Source organism: Myxocyprinus asiaticus, chromosome 4 (genome assembly GCF_019703515.2).
Source record: "Myxocyprinus asiaticus isolate MX2 ecotype Aquarium Trade chromosome 4, UBuf_Myxa_2, whole genome shotgun sequence".
NCBI classification, from domain to species: domain Eukaryota; kingdom Metazoa; phylum Chordata; class Actinopteri; order Cypriniformes; family Catostomidae; genus Myxocyprinus; species Myxocyprinus asiaticus.
Genome location: NC_059347.1, coordinates 33,524,654 through 33,543,137, shown reverse-complemented (window position 1 = coordinate 33,543,137; position 18,484 = coordinate 33,524,654). Strand labels below are relative to the sequence as shown.

General features: G+C 38.2%; 2 protein-coding genes across 6 annotated transcripts in view; one reads left to right on the top strand and one right to left on the bottom strand.

The window, feature by feature from the left end:
* Positions 1-7,101, top strand: part of LOC127439655 (MAP/microtubule affinity-regulating kinase 4-like) — a 66,446-nt gene extending 59,345 nt beyond the window's left edge. The window contains exons 14-18 of one of the 5 annotated variants that reach the window (XM_051695897.1): positions 181-284; positions 392-676; positions 1,801-1,883; positions 2,362-2,406; positions 2,845-3,037. In XM_051695897.1, coding sequence (XP_051551857.1) covers positions 181-284; positions 392-676; positions 1,801-1,883; positions 2,362-2,406; positions 2,845-2,909 — 582 coding nt within the window. In that variant the 3' untranslated portion in view covers positions 2,910-3,037. The other 4 variants (XM_051695899.1, XM_051695895.1, XM_051695898.1 and 1 more) reach the window with 4 other exon arrangements.
* An 890-nt stretch (positions 7,102-7,991) lies between these two features.
* On the bottom strand, positions 7,992-12,933 carry LOC127439657 (creatine kinase M-type-like). The gene is made up of 8 exons (XM_051695900.1): positions 12,834-12,933; positions 10,968-11,176; positions 10,484-10,638; positions 10,101-10,233; positions 9,663-9,834; positions 9,336-9,459; positions 8,864-9,053; positions 7,992-8,507 (listed from the first exon to the last, which is right to left on the bottom strand). Exons 2-8 carry the CDS (start codon positions 11,158-11,160, stop codon positions 8,329-8,331), a joined length of 1,146 nt encoding a protein of 381 aa, XP_051551860.1. The 5' UTR covers positions 11,161-11,176; positions 12,834-12,933; the 3' UTR covers positions 7,992-8,328.
* Positions 12,934-18,484: the final 5,551 nt, after the last annotated feature.

Genomic DNA, 18,484 nt, shown 5'->3' with positions numbered 1-18,484 from the left:
AACACTTATCCTGTAATCACAAATGACAGAAAAGGTCACGAAAAAGCAAAGGAAATTAATTGGTCAACAAGAGAGAGAACCCTGTTAAGTGCATGTGCGTGTTTTGTGTCCATACTGTATGTATGTTAATGAGATATTTTGTGGGGGGTAATGAAATGTCATGTGCCATCTTTGTTGCAGAATAATATCCCAGGAAGTACTATGACCCGCAGGAACACGTACGTATGTACAGATCGTTCTAGCACTGACCGACACTCGCTGCTGCAGAACGGCAAAGACAACAGGTTACAAAGACACACATTTACACATACAAACACAGACGTAAACTGTGTTATATATCCCAGGTCACTGTCTACCTCTCATTTACTTTTGTGTTTCTGACTCTTCCCAGCTCTCTGTCTCACCGTCTCCCCCCGACCTCTCCGTCCACTCTAAGTATTGTGGGAGCAGGAGCCTCCTCCTCCTCTTCCTCAGGTGAGCGCTGTCGGCTGACACGTGGTTCCACCATCCGGAGCACCTTCCACGGGGGTCAACTCCGTGACCGTGTACCGCCCACCTATGGACCTCCACCCATGTCACCCACTCTCAGCCATGAAGCTGGAGCCCTGCCGCCCAACGCCCGCAGCCGGGCCACCTCTAACCTGTTCAGCAAAATCACCTCCAAACTCACACGCCGGTAAGAGGAGACAAACACACACACTCATCATCAAATCACTGCACACACATGCCACATCACAGACAACTTTGTTAAGTATCCTTTAAATGGGAAAGCTGTCTCTGATCCAATTAGAAATGATCCCCCGCCTCTTTAGCAGAAATGTGACAACAATTCAACTGATACTGTATATCAAATACTTTCTCACATCACATTTCCAACCTCTCTCTCAAAAAAATGGGATTCATGCTCTCTTTTTTTAGACATGCACTCAAACAAACAGGATACAGGACACGTGAACAATTGAAAAATACAGAGGAAATCTTTTAAAATCGTTTTTGATCTTCTGGTCTTGAACAAGAATTCAGTCAAAACAAAACACATTACACCAAATTAGATCCTTCAAAACCATTTTGCTCACATAATAATAAATGAAACTGTCAACTGGAAACACCTGAAGAAGCGATGCGACGCGTTCAGTCGATGGACATCACATTTTCATGTATGTTGCGTTGCCACTTTATTTTTACTATCCATTTAAAATAAAAATGTTTATTTACAAATATCATCTATGTGAATTGATTATTAAGAATTGATTTCATTTTAAACTAAATAACTTCTGACTGTTTGAATTGCTTGTGATGGCAACAAAAATTATTTATACTGTGTCACAAATTCAAATTATTACAGTAAAATAAATATTACAAAAAACCCTCATATGACTTGTATCTAGAATGTCAGACATCACTGCATCAAAAAGTCTGAATCTTTAAAAAAGTTTTTATCTGACAGAGCTTCCTTTTACTGTTGGAACGCTGTCTGTCCAAAAATACAATGAACCCCCAGAGAAAATCTTTCAGCTTAAAAGTTTGTTTTACACCCATCACTGCTTCAAAACTGGTCCACGCTTCCTCTTGTTCCTAATCTGTCCTTTTTTGTTCTTATTTCTGTGTTTCTCTTCTTTCTGCCATTTGGTCTTGCATTTGCTCTTACTGTCACTCAATCCACTCTCCCTCTGTCTTTGACTTACTTCATCTCTTCTCTCTCTCTCTCTCTCTCTCTCTCTCTCTCTCTCTCTTTTTTTTTTCTCTCTCTCTCTCTCTCTCTCTCTCTCTCTCTTCATTGTGTGTGTCTCACTCTCCTAGGGTCTATCTTGACCCCTCTAAACGCCAAGGCTCTAATAAATCAGTGTCGGGTTGTACTCTTCCACAGGGATCCAAAACAGTTAGTAAGTTACCCTATCTGTTTCTGTTTGCCTGTCTGTTGTCCTGTCTTGCTGCACGCTCGAATGTCTCAGCACATGGCATGCCTGTTTGCATGCACTCTCCGTTGCAGAACTGTGTGAGTCTCTGAGCTGCTGGTAAGCAGGATGTAAGGGTGAGGAACGTCTTGATGATGGTGCATGGAGTCTCTTGTTGGTTTGCATGGATCCTTCACTGCATCCAAGAACATATGCATATGCAGACAAAAAGTATTTACTTATAGTACTATACTGTATAGTTCATTACACAAAGCTCAAGTCAACATCAGGCCAGCTAGTGACCTGCTAGCAGATTAGATTTGTTGGGACATCTTCAGGCAGGACTGAGAGATCCAGATATGTTTGTACGTCTGTTTTGTTTGTTATGGTGAAGTTCATTTTTGTTGCATGGAGCTGACTCTTTTGGAGTAAAGCAGACTATCTCAAAAAGAGTGTTTCTTTGCAGGGTCACAAATGAATCTGAGGGAGTCAGCAGATCTTCGGTCACAGGGTGAGTCCTCATATCATACTGCACGTTATGATCAGGGATTGTCCACTTAGTTACTTTTAAAGGAATAATTTCCCTAAAAATGAAAATCACATTGTTCCAAACCTGTATGGCTTTCTTTCTTCTGTGGATGACAAAAGGAGAATGCAGACTTTTAGGGACTGACAGCCTCAGCCACCATTCACTTTCATTGTATGAAAAAAAGAGCAGCATCTTCAAAATTGTGTTCCATGGAAGAAAGAAAGTCCTACTGCTCTGAAACTATATGAGTAAATGACAACAGGATTTAAATTTTTTTGATAAGCTAATGCTTTATGAGTGGACTTTGTTGACAGTTGCTGTGGATAAAAGAATGTCCTTCCCCGGTAACTCTTGCATTTGATCTTTTTCTGACAATCATCTGTCAGCATTTCTGTCATACTCTTTCTCTCTCTTTACCAGTGGCTATGTATCTGGGGATCAGAAAGCGTCCAAGCCCTGGGGCGGGGGAGGGGGGTGGGATGTAAGGGGTCATCTCTCCCGTCCCCACCGGGTCCCTGCAGAAGTGGTACTGGCCTTGCGTGAGGCAGCAAGGGGGTGTGGCTGCCAGGTCCGGCATGCTGGCCCATTTCTGCTGTGTTGCAGTCATGGGGCGGCAGGGTCAAAGGTCGGATTCCAAGCTGAGGTGTGCCAACTGAGTGTGGGTCCTGCAGAGGCAAATGGAGTACGTTACACACGCCTGTGGGGGGCCCCACTCGCCTTCAGGCACATCGCATCGCTGATCTCTAAAGAGGTGGAGCTCTGAGGGGACGGAGTGCAGACTTGACTCGAATATGCCCCCTCACTATACTGTTATAATAGCGAACTGACTTTGACCCACCCACCGATGTGTAATAGACTTAAAGCAACATCTGCTCCCTCCTCCAGTCACAACTCAACAAACACCAAAACTTTAAACACACGCATACACAAACACAATCACATTAAAGGCACGGAACACCCATATCCCTGACATTGGGAAATCTACAAAAAAACAAGCATATCCCTTCATGCTCAAAATAAAAAGGAGTCCTTCTTAACACAGATACTCACACCCACAAATGCACACACACACACACTCTGAGCATCCTCATTCACTGGATCTGGATTGAATCCAGTTTAGTATTTTTATTCTCATTCTAGTCATGAAATTCTTCAATAATTTATGTCATTCTTTTTTTTTTATCACTTTTGTATGTTTTTAAGTTTTGACATTTTAAACGGGTCATATGTTTTTTATGTTTTTGTGATTAATGTGTCTTACATTTGTTATTACGGAGTCATAAACTCATTGAATCATCGCAAATGTAGAACTGTAGCTGCCAGTGAACTATATGCACAAACATAAAGTTGGCGAACGTATCCTAACACCATCATAGCTCACAGTGCCCACACAAATCTAAATCAAATCTAAATCACAGTGCCCACACAAACTTGATGAGGCTGTCAGCCAATCAATCACAGACTCATCACGGAACACTCTACACATTGTTCTTGAGATTGTCCAAGCAGAATTTAGTTCCTTAGAAAATTTGTTTTTCTGATGTATAATGCCAGTTTACGTATTACTTACGGATTAATTTATTGTCCAGATATAGAAAAACATTTAATGCCAAATGACTTTTCTTGCTCCTTCTCAAGCAGGATCTGTGATTGGTTGATATCCCTTTTTGTATGACTCCTCTTCTGTGATTCTTTGCAGTTGGAGTTACCTTTCCCTTTATCCAATCAGAGTGGGGTTGAGGTTATAGAGCGTGTGATTCAGATTTGGATCTAAGTGATCATTGTTAGAACACACTTCCTGCATTGTAGATATGTGAAAATTTTTCAAGTCACACCTTTTCTATTGGATTTAATTCTATTGTCAAACCTATCGTAATGTACATTTCTATATTTTAATTGTACCGTTTAATAACAAGTAAGGATCAGTATGTTAAATAGAGAATCATGGTCTGGATAACAAAAATGTTTCCATGAACCTCCAGTAGTAAAACAAAGAGTAGAAAGATAAATATTTAGCTAACTATTGCAGCTTAGTAATTGCCAACTTTATGTCAGCAATTATAAATTCAAATAGGCATTCAGACAATTCAGTGTTCCAGGGATTTAAATGATTAAATTTATTTATAAAAACAAAACAAAAAACAAACAAACACATTTTGATCGCTTAACCAACAATGAGATATTACCTCAATGCACCATTTACTGTATCTAAAATGCAGGATGTTTTCATGCAGGACTGCAGGAAAAAGTTTAGTGCTCTTACTGCAGAATAGATTTTTAGAGGCAAGTGCACCAACAGGGTTTAGAAAAGAATGTGTGTGTTGTGTGTGTGGCAGGTTTGCAAGCTTACATTGAATAATTTGGCTAATAATTCCTTACAATTCTATGTCAAATAAACAGAGTTGCAATTTAAAAATGGACATTGAATGTTCTGTATGGCATTCTATCTGACCTGAAAATTATTTACGGACAGGTCATGTGTTCTCTGTGGCTAATTATGGCTTTTGTAGCTCTCTGCTACAAGCACGTTAATATATATATATATATATACATATATATATATTATTATGTGCAGGTCTGGCACTTGAATAGAAGGTATATGCTGCTTCTTTTATGATCAGAATTATTATTATTATTTTTTTTAGGAGTTTACTTTTTTTTTTTACCATTTTAAATAATGCCTTTTGCTTGCTTTTTGAAACTAGTTCTGGTCAATTGTTGTATAACAAGACCTAAAATGCATTAGATGTCAATTAGCAAAGCATAAAACTAACAATAAAATTCACAATTTGTGGATCAAAAATTTAATTATTAGTGGTGGTGACGGTACAATAGCAATAGATGTTACTGTTATGTCTACAAGTTGTTTTCTGTCATAGTTTTAAGCCATGCTTACACCCTGTTGGTGCTGCCAGCCCATGACCAGAAAGCTAACGTGGAAGAACATGAAGAGTACAGCAATGCATTAAGGTTTACAGAATAGTTCTTGCTAGTTCCATGATTTACGTTGGTTGGTGTGTGAGAGACCCTTTGATTGGCTGAGGTAGCAATTATGCTGTCATGTGTGAAGTATTTCATAGATACTGAAGGATTACCTGTTGACTTTCTTCATGCTCATAATGGCATCTCTCTCTTTGTTCACGAGAGTGTTTTGATTTGGCTCGAGAGTCTAGTTTACAGTGCGGACAATAAGGTTGGTTCTTAATTTGGATGGTTTCATCTACAGCAAGTATATCAAAGGCTGACCAAGAGTCACACTTAATTTATTCTTCAAAGTTTCAGAGTTGAGTGACTCCACAGGTTTCACGGTGGTGCTTCGCCTTTAACCTTTGACCTCAGTCACACAGTGAGCCCTTCCATTCTGCACCTTTGCCATCTCTTCATCCATCCTCTCACTAATCCACTTTTTTTGTTGTCTTGTTCACTTTATTCTTTTCCTTTACACTGCACGTTCAGGAAGACACCTTGTTCCTTCTCGTCCAATTGCTAAATCACTGAAAATCCTTGTGTCATTGTTCTGTCTGCTCTGTGATTGGACTCCTGTTGTGGAGACACTTCCTGTTTCAAACTGAACAGAGTGCAGGTCCTGGACCAGTCTGGCTCTGTCTGGTTTGGACTGCTGAGATCTGTATCTGTTAGATGTCCATTACGACCTCTGTGCACACATGTTGACTTGAATCAGCTGCATACTTTGGCTCTGTGGGTAGTACCCATTTCTGGCCACCGGTGGGCACCAATGTCTTAAATGTGAACACTTCGATTTGTGTATATTTGCACAGGTACTTAATTTATTTTCTAGAATAATTATCTTGGGAGAAAAAAATACATGGTTTATTTCAGTCAGACACTGGCTTTACATAAAGATTATGATACTGATGATAATATTGTGAGTATAGTATATACAGTATCTTAGAACTCCAGGTTAACTCATAGCTAGAGCAGAGACCCTCTGCTAGCTCTCCAGATGTTTCTATGTGTGCTGAACTGAAACACTAACCTGCATTCCTGCATGATATGGAGAAAGAGAGAGAGAGCATAAACAGAATAACAGAAAGCTTGAAAGAATAAGAGGGAGAGAGAGAGAGTGTGTGTGTTTGCTGGTATGTGTATGAGTGTGCATGAATGTGTGAACATTATAGCCCTACTCTACTGATCTGTTTTCTCTCTCTCTCTCTCTCTCTCTCTCTCTCTCTCTCTCTCTCTCTCTCTCTCCGGGTAGGAATTGTTTGTTTGAGAGGACTAGGGCAGACCTTTGCTTTGGCAGCCATACTTGACCTGGAGTGAAAGTGTGTTGGTATGAATGAGCTTTTTAATGTCCAAGGCGTTAAAAAGGGTATTAAGGAGATAAGTGAGAATTTTGAGTGTGTGTTGCTGAGTGTGTTCTGTCTGAATGGTAAACTCCCTCCAGTTCAGTGTTGTGCTGTCTGTAACGTAAACTGTCTGCTATGACATTGGATTTCTCATGATGCATTTAGCTAATATGCAATATGTTAGAAAGAAGTCAGGTGGACAAACTATGTATACGAGAGAGAGAGCAAGAGAGACAGAGAGATTCAATTCTTGATGCTGTTTGCAGAAAGGGATTTTTGTTTTCTTCCAGAGGTCTTTGCATCTCTGGCCAAATATTAAAATGGAAACAAAAGATCTTGAGAGAAATAAACTTAACTGATGTTGGCATCTTTGCTTGTGTTCAGTTATTGAATGTATTTGTATGTTGTTTAAATGGTTTATTTAGCAGATTTATGGGGATAAAATGATGTTGACACTGGTTGGTAACAATGACAATCTATAAATTAGTTACTACCGTGGTCTATTTGGCCAGAATATCCTGCAGTTATAAAAACTTTACAACGTTTGACCTTATCAGACTAGCAATCGTTATGTCTAATGTTAATGAACGTTACCTAACTTTTGTAACGTAATTTATTTCAAAACATTAATGTTTCCAGTAAGTCAAATCAACAGTATAAGATATGGCACTTACCTGTTCAGATTACATGTTTCGGATATCCATATTTTCCTGTCTTTCGTTATTTATTTGTTCATTCGCTCTGATAAGATGTCCTGTATCCATGTGTACATCGGTGCCTCGAACCACATACATCCGCGCAGAGCCGAAACACAACTTGTGTCATTACCAAAACAATGTTCTTCCGCAAGATGCATGCAGTTTTATTTTTTAACCGACAGAGGCCCAAAAGTTACATAGTGTAGCTTTCATTTTCTCAAAAACTTTTCTCGAAAACACTGTTTCTGTGGTGTTATAAAACAATTCTATTTGTTTGAGTGGTCCATCCAGCCCGACACAACAACACTGACTCAACCACTGGTGTGAGTTTAGGTTGGGACTATCTTTTTATCTGCCATATGGAAGACAGGGGAGTGTCCTAAAGAGCTGATTTATATTTTTTGTTATTCTGTTTGCCGCCGCTAATAGTGCAGAAATTACACACTTTTAAATAAGGCATCTTTTACATAAAAATGTGTAAATAGTTATAAAGAAATAACTAAAGAAATGAATAATAATGGACTGTGCTCACACAAATGTAATGAAATATTAGAAGTAGTATGTTTTTATGTTTTTTTTTTATTTAAATACAACTTGATTGACTTGATTCACTTTTTACAACCACGGTTAAATTTGAGGTGAGCCTCGACGACAGGTACTCGCACCTGTGCCGGGAATCTGATCCCAAGATGTTACCAACTGAACAGGAAACAAAGTGGAAAAAAGTAATGGCGAAATTACATGAAAGATAAAGAAGAAGGGAAAAAAGGAAAGACTGATGCAAAGTCAAGACTGTCTTTTCGAGCAGCAGTTTCCTCGCATTGCTGTCAGATTGCACGATGGACTGTAAACAAAAAAGACAAAGACGAGAAAATAAATAAAGGAAGGCTCCCGCTTTACTTCTGAGCTGGGATCATGCTGTCGATGGCCTCGCCCTTCTCCAGCTTCTTCTCCATCTCAACCATCAGTTTGACGCCATCAACCACACACTGCACCTGTTCAACCTCAGATGAGCCAATACGGTCAGCATTGGAAATGTCAAACACGCCACCAACGGAAGCGGTGTCCACACCACCTGACAGAAACAGAATGAGTTGGTGAGACTGGGAATGTGGAAGTGTCTGTCTGTCTTCCGGGAAATAGGCAGAATGTTATCCTTGGTCACCATGCACTGTTATTGTGTGTATAAAAAAAAGATCAAATGAAAGTGAAGTCTGCCTAACATCTCCTTTTGTGTTCAGAAGAAACAACATGAAGACGAGTAAATGGCAGAATTTTCTTTTTTGGGTGACTATCCCTTCAAGTCATGCTTTAGCTACAGTACATAATAGTGTCTCCAGCTTTGTAATCATACTATCAAATATTTCTGTGATTTATGTTTGATCCCATATGACATGAGTGTGCATATGTGTATGTTAGGTGTTTAGATACCTGTGCCACGCTTTTGCAGGCGCAGTCTGGTCATGATCTCCTCAAACTTGGGGTGTGTGCTTAGCTTGGGTAGCTTGACATGGACTCCACCACGCAGGCCTGTGCCCAGGTTAGAGGGGCAAGTCAGAATGAAACCAAGATGCTCGTTCCACATGAATCCATGATTGTGCTTCTTGAAAATTTCCTCAATCTGTTAATGCAGAACATATACAGTAAATACACATTCAGTGGGGGAGCATAGAGGTTTACATGTGCATGTTTATGTTTCATCTAACTGTCCCCGCAATTTAAATGGCTTAATAAATATACTAAGTAATAATTTATTGAAAATCTAAAGATGTCAAAAGCAAAGTTAGAGTATAGAAAATATTGTTAGGTCAATCTAAAAAACAATAGAAGTCAAAGTAAAGTTCTCATAATGATAGTAATATCAATGTGCTTGTGTTCGTGTGTATGTGTGTGTTCTCCATACCCTCTGAAGACCAACGCAGAAGCGCCTGAACACCTCCTTCATGTTGCCACCCTTCTGCATGGAAATGACACGCAGGTGATCCTCCTCGTTCACCCACACCAAAAAGGTCTTGTTCTCATTGTGCCTGTGTGAGGTAATTAGTTGAACAGGCCCAAATTAGACACATTCAACCACCATTCAACTAATGAGGTTACTAACTTTTGCCCTACGGACCCTTATCACCCAACATATACCAACGATCCTCTACCACTTATTCCCTATAATATAGGTTATATATGTGTCCTCTGAAACTAATACATTATGTATATGCACAATCATTTCACTCACCAAATGCCTCTGGCATCGGGCCAGTCACGGGCCATACCAGCAGCCAACAGCAGGGGGGAAACGGGTTTGTCAAAGAGGAAGTGGTCAGCAATCAGCTGCTCCTGCTCAGCATCAGTCATGGACTTCAAGGGGTAATACTTACCCTTGAACTCTCCATCTAAGCTGTTCAGAGCTGGAGAAAGAAGCCAACAGTGCTCAGTGCAGAGATCATGTTCTTACTCTGAGTAGTCTATACAGATTTCATTGTTATTCTCGGATTGTCATGCTAACATTTTGTCTTAATATTTTATGTGATTTTCCACCCTTATGTGTTATAATCCCTAGGGTAATTTCAACTGGGCAAATACAACTGATTGGATATCAGTCTAGTACTACTTGGTATACAGTGCTTGACAGGTCTGTATTTTGTGTACACATGTATGTTTAATTACTACACACCTTCAACAGACAGCTTCTCCACAGCTCTGCGCTCTCCGCGGCTGTTGTGCGGGGGCAGAGCGTATCCCTTGATGCTACGGCCAGTACGCACACGGCTGCTCAGAACATAGTTGGGGTCCAGGTCATCACCACCCTAAAAATGGAAATTTTCTCTTTAAAATTCAACATTCTTAAAAATAAATATTCAAAACTATTGTTAAACAAGTTTACAGACAAATTTGTTTAGTATACCCATATGGTTTGAGGTGAATTTTCAGATGGATTTACTAGACGAAGCATGCAAAACAACTGAAGTCAAGGAGACAGTACGAGGTTGTACCAATATTTCCTTGTTAGACTATTGATCTATACAACTTTACTTTTATATGATACAGGTTTTGTACCTTCAGGTTCTCAAAGTTGAGGTCAGTCTTGTGCTTGTCAGTTGCTTTGTATCCACCGTGACGGTCAGAAATGACTGGGTCAAAGAGATCCTTGAACACATCATAGGACTCCTCATCACCAGCAACACAGCCGACGGTCATGATGAAGGGGTGACCTGGAGAAAAATGCAGGGCAAGAATTCAGTCATTTATTAAGTATGGAAGGAAACATGTTGTGATGTGTAATGTGAGTTCACAAATGCTGTGCTGATTTATCTCTTAGAAAAGCTTATTTAGCTGATCTTACGACATGAAAAACACTTTAAATTGGATAACAGAGTTCAGTAAAGAGAAAATATGAAATTGTGAAAAAAGGCAGCTAATTATCAATAGATTTAGGTTTCTTATGTCAACATGTTTTAATCTGTACACAAACACGTTAAACGTCTGCAGTATAGTTCGAGGTGAAGATGTGGTAATTTGTGAAGTAGACATCAATGCTTACCTGGATTGTCAACACCAGTCTGGATGATATCATCCAGAGTGAACCCAGTGGGTGTCTGCTTGTCCCTAAGCTTGGCGTACATCTCCTTAGTCAGTACCTTGGCCATATGGTTGTTGTGCTTGGTAAGGTCTGGAAACTCATCATCAACTGAGTAGTTCAGCTTAAAGTTGTTGTGGGTGTTTCCGAAAGGCATGATTGCGATTCTACCACTGAGGTTTGGACACAAAAGAAGCGAGAAAGAGCTTTAGAATATTGACATATGGTTGAATCATTTATATATTCATTTAAATATTGTTATTGACAAGGAATTTGCAGTTATGCTGGCGTCACCTGTCTGATATTGTCTCTGAAGTATTTTAACATGAATTTGACTAATTCAACTCTTTGTCAGTTAACAGAAGACTGATAGATGTTTTCCAACCATGCATGTTAAGACATGTTAAGTTAAATATTTACATTTACAATAAAACTGTACTATACCCAGATGATTTTAAATGGATTCCCACTGACACCTTTTGTTTTCAAATTAGTTAACCAATTACATCATACTGTGATCAATGAAATATATACAGTCCATAACCATATCTTGAGTAAAACATCAGATATTACAGCTTTCCCTGCCGAATTTAATCTTTATTTGATTGTGATGAATGATACACATGTGAAACACAGCTGCAAACATAAAACAATTCTGTGTGGTGTCCTAGCAACTTCCACTTGAGGTCCTCATCTGTAATAGGATATGTCTGATTGGACAAGGAAAGGGAGAGACTATCAGGTCTGTATGTTGACTGATCTATTTTTACTATGGTGTCCACTCCCTCCCATTTGCTTTTAGATTATCTTGAACCTCTCCCGAAAAACTCTGAACGTACTGGCCACATACCAGATATATAGTCACATAACTCAGATGCCAAAAAGATGGAATACAATGTATTCAGATTACATAACTGGGTTGAGCAGTTTCCTCAAAGTCTCAGATCAAATCAATGGTATGTGCCATACACACTCTTCAAATCCTGGCTGTGTGATTTAATTGTCCATTTGGATAAAATCAAGTTCTTTGTACATCATAAATAACATTAGTATTGATTTATGTTGGCCTTTGCTATGTGTTAGTTGCCCTGTGAAATATAACTGCCAGAAACTTCTCACATGCCCACCCCATGGTCATATTTTAAAAATAGCCACAAGAGGGAACCTGTCCCAAATGCTCCTGTAGGAGAAACAGTAGCGTGTCCCTAGGTTTTTATAGCTGTATCTGATTTTGCTCTCAGAACAGCTGCATGTCACACTTTTGACCTTAGACAAGGTGTAATTCTGCCCAGCAAAAGCACCTATGTGCTCCCTCATTTAAACAAATGCTTAAAATCAGCCAAACCATTGTGTCCCTCACCCAGAAAATGTGAACCTTAACATGCTAAATTAAATAAAAACTCAATTTCTCACATTTTTATATTTTCACCCTTAGTAAATCTAAATGCCTTTCACAAATACTCTCCTACTTTTGTCATATCAATAAACCTTTCATCTTTTCTTCACTGTAACTTGCTCTAATGCTGGTGTGCATAATAACTGTAAATACATTAAGCAAATAGCTTATGCCTAATAAGATTTTTAAAGGATTAATATATCTGCAAAATCCATGCAGCCTCATAAATAACTTACATTTTGCTTTAGCTTGACCAGATCTATTTTTTATTTTGTTTTGTTATTTTATTTTTATTTTTTTATGGGGGGGGGGTTTCCACAAGGATGCATCTTACATCCTCTAACAGTTACTGCATCAAATTATTTCAGCTACATTTTACTGAGAATTCTCTCCTCCAAAGAATATCATTTGTTCAAGAATAGTGATATCTTTACCTGCACACAAGTCAACAAAAGTGGTAACAGTCCTTGGGATCAGATCCTGTTCACCAAAGCCAAAATAGGGGTCACCCAAGCAAGATTAGTCCAGTTTGGGTTTATATACCACTGACCCCTGCAGCCATTGGATGGCCCATTTTAGAGATAGCTAAATTCTGATTGGCTGGTCCCTGTCTCTTATGCCCTGTTTAGTTTGCGAAAGGCTTCAATTTATATCCCAGACATCTTAGATGAGATGGCAGCTGTGGGTCATCCCCCCTTCCCTCCCATATCCGTTTACAGTTCCCGCCCCATACATAGCTTTCCAGTGGGAAAAGTGTGTGGGTGATGGGGCATGGGACATGGTGGGTCTGCACATGATAAAAAGGCTGAGCAGCACTTTTGCCAAACATACCATGGGTATCAGTAGTGCTCACTTCAGGCAGATGGCCTAGGAACAAATTACCTTGTAGTCTCCATCACATGATTCTTAGTGCAAATTCACTTAGCAGTTTTGAAGGTGAAGCTTGTGACAGTATCTGAGCAGTTTTGATTCATTTATCTGTCATGTTGGATGACTAATTTATGCAGATGAGTGTAAAGGGTCATCAGCTGCCACTTTAAAACACTGTGAACAGAATTTGAAGAAGATACAGCTTTTGTCAGGGTTGGGGAGTAACGGAATACATGTAACGGGATTACGTATTTAAAATACAAAATATAAGTAACTGTATTCCACTACAGTTACAAATTAAATCATTGGTAATTAGAATACAGTTACATTCAAAAAGTATTTTGATTATTGAAGAGATTACTTTGCATTTTATTGTCATTTGTTTCATTTAATATTTAGTCCTTTCAGATGGAAAACATTTATACATATAAATGATGTGATCCAAAGTGCATTTGAACAGCGGTGAAACACTTTCTTATGATGTGTTACATTCATACGAGCAGACAGAGAAGTCTGAAGTAAGTTTGGAGCAGAAGAAATAGAAATAAACCTTGTGTAAATTGTCAGCTTTACGCTAAGATAAAATGCTATTTCTAGCCATTTTACATGCACGTTACCAGGCACGATCATATTTTTTATCAAGAAAATTCATGTTGGATCATAATTTCTTTTTCTAGTAAGACCTTTGATATTAGGGCAAAAATTGTATTCTTGATGATAATTTTTGTATTGTTTTCCTGTAAAAATATATAAAAATCCTTAAAACAAGATCAATTAGATTGATCTTGTTTTAAAAACAACACTGCATGAGATATTTAGGTTTTTCAGAGAATGTATTTTTAACATGTGTATTTTGTCTTACTGTACTGGCACAATTTTTATAGTCAAAACAAGTGAAAAAATCTACCAGTGCTGAAGAAGTAATCCAAAGTATTTAGAATACGTTACTGACCTTGAGTAATCTAACGGAATACGTTATAAATTACATTTTACAGCATGTATTCTGTAATCTGTAGTGGAATACGTTCCAAAAGTAAACCTCCCAACCCTGGCTGTTGTGAAAGTCAGTTCGATGAACTCTCAGTTGCTAACCTGTTGCCTTTGGGTAGATTGGAGTATCTCTGACATGTGTATATCACATGAATATAATTATATAGATTTTAATGTAAATGGAATATTAATTGGCATATTAGTTGTTGTACTAAAGTCATTTTGTACTTGTACTCTAAACTGTGGTTGCCCATAGAAAAGAAGAATCACACATGAGACCTTGTTAATATATCAGTTTTTAATCCCAGAAAGCTACAAACTGATTGAGACTTTTACTTCAATCTCCTGTTGCTCAGATGTTTCTCCTGAGAAAAAGGCCCCGGAAATCACGTGTCTACTCTAAAGTTTCACAAGAGATCTCAACACTGTGCTAACATTTACCAGTAAACCAATGTTTGCATCCCAAAGTAATGTATTTCAAAATGAACTCTTACATCTCTCATTAAATTATTCCAAGACCAAATTATGTGAACTGTGCTATCTCCATTAACTTGATAGCTCTGTACTATTACTGAATGTCAATAATTGTTTCATTTGTTTCTAGTTTTATTTTGCCTAAGGAATTTTAGGAGAAACATCTGAGACAAAGTTGATACTTACTGTAAAAAAAATAAAAAAATAAAAAAAACATTACTGAGAACTCCAATAAGTCTCCTGCTCTGTAAAAAAGTAATCTCTTGAGTGTGACTAAGCAGTCATCAGTTGATGGACGCACAACAGATGCACACACAGTGGGTGTCCAGTGTGATAACCATAAGTATCACAAAATACAATGACCACTTTATGTACTGTATGTAGTATTTGGACACTCTTGTGTCTCCAATTTCTCTCATGCACACATTTATACACACCCATGTTCTCACTCAGGGAGGCCCTGTGCATACCCTATTAGCGTTCCCAACACTAAAGTCCCACACTATATTATGGGAATGCCCCTCCCCCCATATACAGTATCTGTCTAGCAATCCCCCTCCGTTCAGTTTCAACATGTCCCCTTGCAACTTCTCACTTGCCTGAGATAGATTTGGAAGACCATTTTTTGACACATTTTGTTATTTAATGGAGTCTGTAAAAAAAAAAAATAAAAATACAGTGACCATATTACAGGCATTACAGGATGTCATTTTGATGCCTGTACTCCTGTTTACTACTGTTTGTATTAAATTATAGAAACATAATATACTAACCTTCTAGAGCTATAAAAATCTATGTATTGTTAAACACTGCAGTAGGGTACAATGGGGCTAAAGCCCCCCTGGAGTAAAAGGCACGTTTTATTTTTTCCCCCAAAATGCTAAATAGCAACAAAAACTACCACAGCATTTTCATAAACACTTGTCTGTCACTATGCACTGCTAAATCTACCTGATCCATGAGATCATTGTATGTGTTGTCTAAAGGTTATTTTGGAGGTCATTTGATCTAATATTTAATCTTATTTAAAGTGTTGCAAATTTATGTAGCTAATGAAAATTCCTGAAATCATCACATTTATATTGAGACCAAATACTTAATTGAGACTTTTGAAAATACTCTCCATGACTGCATTACTTTGAAAAAACAATTACATCAAGAAATGTAAAATTACGTTTTTTAACGGATTAGTGTGGACATGGCCTCTGTCACTTTTCTCTTTCATTGTATGGAAAACAAGATGAGCGGTGACTGAGGCTGTCATTCTGCCAAACATCTCCTTTTGTGTTTCATGGAAGAAAGACAATCATATGGGTTTGTAACAACATTTGGTGAGTAAATGATGACCGAATTTTCATTTTGGGTTACCTATTCCTCAAAATGTATCAGCATTGTTTAGTTTTCCCTTTCTCCATTATGGCTTCAGGTTTCACAGGAAGACTCAATGAAGTACATTAGTCTTACAGTCTCCAACATACCACCAAGTGTGAATAACATGCTAGTCTCAGCTCATATTCTCAACTAGCACCTGTCAAACATGCGCTCGCACACACACACACACACACACACACACACACACACACACATATATGTATGTATGTATGTATGTATCTATACTGTAGACAAAGGTTTTGGCTTTCTTTTGCTCCTTGTGTCAATTAATTGCTCAATTCATTACTCCAACTCCAACATTTTGTGTGACACCAGACTAATGGTTCAAACATACAGATTCAAGGGGTGTAATATTTGAAGATTTGGTTGCTTGGGGGAGGGTAGTATCATTGACCAGGACTAGATATAGAGGGAGGGGACTTTCACAGTGCCCTTGCCCTGTGGTGACACCCCATGTCCCCTCACATAGATCACACTCCTACAGCTATTTGTCTTGCACACATATGGTGACCAATTTTGTTTCTCTTCTGGTTATGCATATGGTATGGTATACCATAATATACTGCAACATCTTTCCAAATGATTGCAACCAAAGGCGATTTCGAACAATTTCATGGTAATCATTTAGCTATTTAGCAAATGTCTTGACTTAAGGTGTCATCTGGAAGAACTGACCCACCTTTTCCATATAGAAATAAAGGGGTGTTGCCTTGCAATCATGTAATATTAGTTCTTTCAGTTGGGTGTGTAAGAGTTGACAACTTTATAGGTCTGTGAGGTGGTGTCAGAATAGTGTGCTAATGGAAAGGGGAATAGGTTGTGTAACATCCATTTTTGTATATGATGAAAGAACAGAATCTCATTACAGCTCCAGCTACTGCACAAGAGAGTTACAACACAAAGAAAGTGAAGAGAGAGAGAAACAGGCCCGGTTCCAGATCAAAATCACTGAGGATGCTTCTGAAACTAGTGGGGGTGCTCTGTATAAAGTGTATCATAATTACACATTTTTTTTAATAGATTCAATCATGTTTAAATGCTACTTAAACAACGTAAACAAAAGTTTGTTTTTTTTAATGTACAAAACATTTATTGCTTCAGGATTTTTTTCCCATGATCTGTCGCTGAAAATGACAGCAAAATTCTGCGCCTGCAGATTAGGACATACTGATTTGCAAAATCATACACGTTTATAAGTTTTGATGCAAGGATTTTTGTGTGTTTGCTGGTATTCAAGAAAATCTGCTTGCCAATTTACAGTATTAGTCTTACATATTCAATTGAGCAGGGGTGTGCAATTATTTTGGTACTGGGGCCATATCAGCTGTTAAGTAGAACATGGAACAGAGAAGATAAAAAGTTCTGCATAGTTTTATCTTTTAAGCCCACATGCACTCAATGAATGATGCACAATTTTCTGAAGTGTATACAGACTGAAGGTCCATTCTGCAATTGCTTGAAGTTTTGCTGCTATACTTTCTATTATGTGTTAGTAAAACTGAATAAAGGCTGAATAAAATTATTAATTGATTATTTTACCATACTTCAATGCAGTGGTAATTTAGTATTCAATTTAACACTCTATATCAGGAGTCTGGTTTAAAAGTAAAATAAAATATTCGGGAAAGAGATTCTAAAAGCTTATTTTAATGTTTGCCGCAAAGTGGACCCATTTACTTGTTTTATTCTTAGAACATTATCAACCTTTTTACATGCTCATGGGTCATGATGTGAGTCTTGTCAGTGTTTGGCACCCCATTCAGCACACTACTGAATAAAACAGGCTTCAGCCTTTTACAAACAACACAAAGAATAAATATATTCCTCGCTCATTTGGTTTTACTCGCATGTCCCCTCTGTGCACTATTGAGCGCTGAGTTGTTGTTTGTTTGTTTTTTGATCTTGAGAGAAAGCGTGTGCACTCGCATGGTTGCCAGATTGCATAAATTAAGTATGACATAAGGCGAAATATTTCCATTTTTTGCTAGTATAAATCTCTGATTGGTGTGTTGCATATATTATCTGGCAACCCTGAGCATATTAAAAGCTTGTGGATGTGCGATAGGTCCAAAAGCCAGACAAATGAAAGATCTAATTAAAAACGTTCATGATAAATCGACCCATGGGCAGTAGTTTGCCTTGGTCTGCAATTGAGGATGCTCTAAGTTTTGTAAGCACCCCCGTAGAACCAGGACTGGACAGAAATGTACAGCATGTCTTCTTGCATACACAAAACCTGAGAGGACTAATGTTGTTGAACACTTTAAAATCTAAGAAATTAAATAGAAAATTTTATGAAATTGAAAATGAAATTAATAGTACTTTTGAAAAATATTTTTAGAATGTCGCCTTATGGGCG